This window comes from Lactuca sativa, chromosome 9 (genome assembly GCF_002870075.4).
Source record: "Lactuca sativa cultivar Salinas chromosome 9, Lsat_Salinas_v11, whole genome shotgun sequence".
NCBI classification, from domain to species: domain Eukaryota; kingdom Viridiplantae; phylum Streptophyta; class Magnoliopsida; order Asterales; family Asteraceae; genus Lactuca; species Lactuca sativa.
The window spans coordinates 197,414,508-197,418,971 of record NC_056631.2 but is presented as its reverse complement, the minus strand read 5'-3'; the positions used below and the strand labels follow the sequence as shown (position 1 = coordinate 197,418,971).

Sequence of the window (4,464 nt, the reverse complement as noted above, 5' to 3'; positions counted from 1 at the left end):
CTATTTGGTGTAACTAACTTATGACAATGAACTATTTAATTTATTTAAAGGTTAAAAAAAAGTGTAACTATGTTATGTATAATATTATAAAAATCTTCAAATTACTAAGATTTTAGCCAGCATCTTATGTCTAGAATCAATACGTAGCCAATTAATATACATCTAAAACCAAATGTTTTAGCTCCAATGAGTTTCAAAGATAATAATCTTTTATTGGTTTGTAAATTGACCACCTAAGGTAAATAGATGAATTCAATTTGATTATTCATTTTTGTTATTAAGCATCTCAATCATGTAAATCAATGAATTTTACTATTTTATGTGTATCATAAACATTTAAAAATATGATTCTTTTTTAACAACAATCGATAAGAAAATAATTTAGATAACTAAGATTTATTGTTTTAGTAACTTCGTATACACATGATGTTTGGTGTGTACTCAACTTGTCGTCGAATAAATCAAGCTGATTAAACAAAACTCCCTACTCATAAAGGTCTAGCTATATAATTGTTTGAGTGAAGGCTTCTGCTATAGGAAAATTTGACTAGTGTTGATCGACACTCGTTATATTACCACTCAAAATACTACAAATGCACGCATGAAGCACACTACCATTCGCATCCAATCCCGTTTGAAATTGAATGACTCGAAATAACATTAAGTGATACCCAGCATATAATATCAACAGGTGTAAAATGTCTGGCTACAAAATATAAGAAATTAATTATTACAATAAATATAGCCTTCATAATTATATGTTTAAAAATTTAGCACCAGTTAAGATTGAAGTACATGTAGACATCAGGAGTGGACCCATCTAGAAAGCTTCTATGGAAATTTGTTAGGGTTTCCCATTTTTGATGAAGGGCCCGTCTTATTTGAACATGTTTTAGGTAATGAGGCCAATACACGATTCCGATAGTGGTGGTTTTCTTTTCCAAGACCTCCCTCAACATGAGTCTGCAAAAGTGATTGTTGTGTTTGAAGCGAACGTCTGGCTTTGCGTATACGCACTTGGGATGGCAAATCTCAAAGAATGCATCAAAAAACAGGGATCGTTCCCACATGCATTCATCCTCAGTCGTTTGAAACCTTAGTTCTTGCACGTTCGTTGCAGGAGGAAGCAGGAGCCTTGTTCTTAGATCATCGATATCGATGTCCATGTCAACAGGTGGCTGACTTAAGTGTATATGAAGTTCACACTTGCGTGATAATCTAAGTGCTTCCCTCATATTAAGAAAAAAAGAAGCATCAACAGGATGTTTAAGTCTGAGTGAAACCATGTGTTGTTTGAGAGACGAGACTGGAAACAAGAGACTAGGCAATGTGTCACCACTGAAGTCGAAAATTAATAATTTTGGAGCATGTACTTGTATATCGACAAGGGTGGGTTGGCACGAATACAAGACCAATTTCTTGATGGAAGAAGATGAGAAATGAAAGGTCGTCAACTTCCAATATGTCAACCCAAGTGTCAAACTCACAAGAAAAGGAAATCCCGATTTGATCATGTCCAGACACGTGTTGTCAATTATCACATTACCTAACATTAATCGTCTCACCTTGCGCACTGATATTGAATGGGTCAATTACAAGAGGAATATGTGATTGAAGAAAAACACCCTGTCGATATTAGCTAAACACACCAAGTTTTGGGACATCACTGATTTCCAAAGCAGTAGAATTTTCATATAGACTAGCGAAAGATATGTTTAATTCGTAAAGACGAGGAAGGTTTTTAACCTTGATGGTCTTGAACCCCTCACAGGAATGTAAAAGCTCTATCTTCACAAGCAAGCAACAAGACGACAATATGTGATGAAGTGCCTCTTCACTTATGCTCACACCTTCCAAGTGCAATTCACGTAGGGATGACATGCATTTGATCACAGGATTTGTTGCTGTCATCCAAACGGAATTTGAATGGATCCTCGGTGCTGAAACTCTTATCTTAGTTAGATTCTCACTTGCCAATATCTCATCTGGCAACATAAACGAGGCACCCCAAAGGAAGAGTGAGAGGGAAATCTCTTTGAGACAAGTTTTGGTTGCCACACGCCCGATCCATTTTTCAGCTTGAGAAGCTGACTCCTGATTTGCAATGTCGATCTTAAGATCAAACCTTTTGATTGGTGTGTTGTCACGGTGATACCTTATCAGGGTTCGCTCCACGTCCACCAACTTCATGCTCTTTCCTCTTCCAACATCGAACCTGAGGTTGGGGAAAGTAGACCAAGCATGTAGCCAAGACTTGGACAAAACGCTTGTTCGCGCCGCTTCTTTTACTGTCAACCGGGATTGTATATTCTGCATCAACTCCACAACATCTTCTACTTCTCGTCTCATCCCTTCAAACCAATAATAAAAACACATCAAATGTCAAATTTACACACTTTAACACCAAACCAATAATGCTATACAACCATACCTAAAAAATTGGATATTCAACTTCTAATCAAACCAAAACCAACAGATTTGCATATTCCTCCATACTTTACCTACTACTGACAAACAGATTCCGCTGACAAACAGGTTTAGAAACAAAAGCCTACAAAACACAACTTGAAATCATGCATGTTTGGCTGCACATCAACTCAAATATGGTAACAATCCAACAAAAACTCTTAGCCAGCCAACACCATCCAAAATATAGGTAAATCCAAACCAGTAAAACATATTAGTTCAGGCCATAGGAATGATGTTGACTGAACCACGAATTAAAGCCTAGAGTCATTAGTCAATTCCGCCTACCAGATAGCTATAACTCTTTTCAAAACCACGAAAAGTTTGAGAATTTATCTTGGTAGCCCACACAAGGATCGATAGATAACCAGATTTCCAAACTCATAAAAATAAAAATAAAAAACCAATCTTGAAATTTCGAGTTTTGTTGCTGTAGTTTAGTTTACGATTCAGCTTGAGGATTTACACGCACCAAAGAGCAGACAACAAGATGCAAAACAAATCGGGGGATTTACCTGATAACAAAAAATTAGAGACAATCGGCAGCACAACGGTTTCGTCGATGGTGATTGGTGACTATCATTCACGATCTAGGGTTCATATTCTATTTATAGTTAGATTTTTTTTAGATTTTCTTTATATAAAAAGTGTCAGATTTTTGAGAAAATTAACATTTTATCCCATAAAATTTTTTTGAAAAAAAGAAAACTCCGCTAAATTAAACAAATTGACCCTTTGTTCCGGAGTTTGACACAATGATTTTGCTTAAGTAGCTTCTTTAATAAGAGTTTGGTGAGGTTATAGTTAATTTACAACGTATATATTTAAATCGCCTTTCCTTTTTATATTGGCAATAGAAGGCCTAAATGTTATGATGAAGGAGACTACAGAAAAATGGGTGTTTGACAGAGTTCTCATTCCCAACTCTAGCATTTCTATTTCTCATTTGTTTTATGTAGACGACGCTTTATTTATTGGAGACTAGTCAAAGAAAAACATCTCCAATTTGGATGTTTCCATGTAATATTTGGATTGAAAGTAAACTTCAACAAGTCAAAGGTATTCGGTGTTGGTGTAGTACACGCGGAGGTATGCAGTTGGGCGGACCCATTGGGTTGTGCCCCATCATCCCTTCCATTCACCTACCTCGGGGTTCCAATTGGAGAAAATATGAACAGGAAAAAAGCCTGTAAGCCGATTGAAGATAAATTCCGCTCCAAACTCTCAATGTGGAAGGCTAAGACTTTGAGGTGGTGCTTAAGACCACAGAGTTGATTCAACAGGTTCGTAGCCGACTCTAGACTGTTCCAGTGTTTAACGTAAATGTGTGTCATCTTCTTTATGACAGGACTTTCCTTGACACACATTGCGCGTCGTAAATGTGTGTCGTAAATGCCCGTCGTAAGGTTACGACGTACAAAAGCGTGTCGTCTCTCATTATGACAAAAACTTCATTGATGTGCATTTGTGCGTCGTCTGAGCGTTTCACGACACGCATTGTGCGTCGTAAAAGACTGTTTTTCTAGTAGTGTATATTTTGATCACTTATATTTTCTTATGAAAATATTAATATTTATTTAATTTACTTTTCCTTTACAATAAAGAATGAATATGAAAAAAGAAAATTGACAAAGTTAATAAGATAATTTATTTTTATTACTATAAAAACATTTAAAATTGGGTACATCCATATAAGTTTTGGTAAAACATAAAAAATTCATTTTTATAACACACATAATTATTGGTTTTCAATAATAAAGTCATATCATATATGTAAAATCATTCGTTCTAATTCGTCATTATCACCAACAATTTGGAACAATGATTGTAAACTCCTTTCATCAACATCAATTATAAAAAACTCCATCGATGTTATTTTTACAAAATAAACGATAGAAACTAATATAATATATACATATCATAAAATACATGTTGAATAACGTTCTCTTGTACATAAAATATATTTTATTAACATAAAAAAGAGAGAGACAACATAAA

At 35.1% G+C, this 4,464-nt stretch overlaps 1 protein-coding gene across 1 annotated transcript; it reads right to left on the bottom strand.

Annotated features, from left to right (window-relative positions):
- Nucleotides 1–617: 617 nt before the first annotated feature.
- LOC111918199 (putative F-box/LRR-repeat protein At3g28410) lies at nucleotides 618–2,992 on the bottom strand. The gene has a single exon (XM_042898180.2). It carries the CDS (start codon nucleotides 2,374–2,376, stop codon nucleotides 1,636–1,638), a length of 741 nt encoding a protein of 246 aa, XP_042754114.1. The 5' UTR covers nucleotides 2,377–2,992; the 3' UTR covers nucleotides 618–1,635.
- Nucleotides 2,993–4,464: the final 1,472 nt, after the last annotated feature.

Coding starts and splice junctions, on each gene's coding strand:
- LOC111918199 (XM_042898180.2), bottom strand. CDS start 2,376: ATGTGTTTTTATTATTGGTTTGAAGGGATGAGACGAGAAGTAGAAGAT.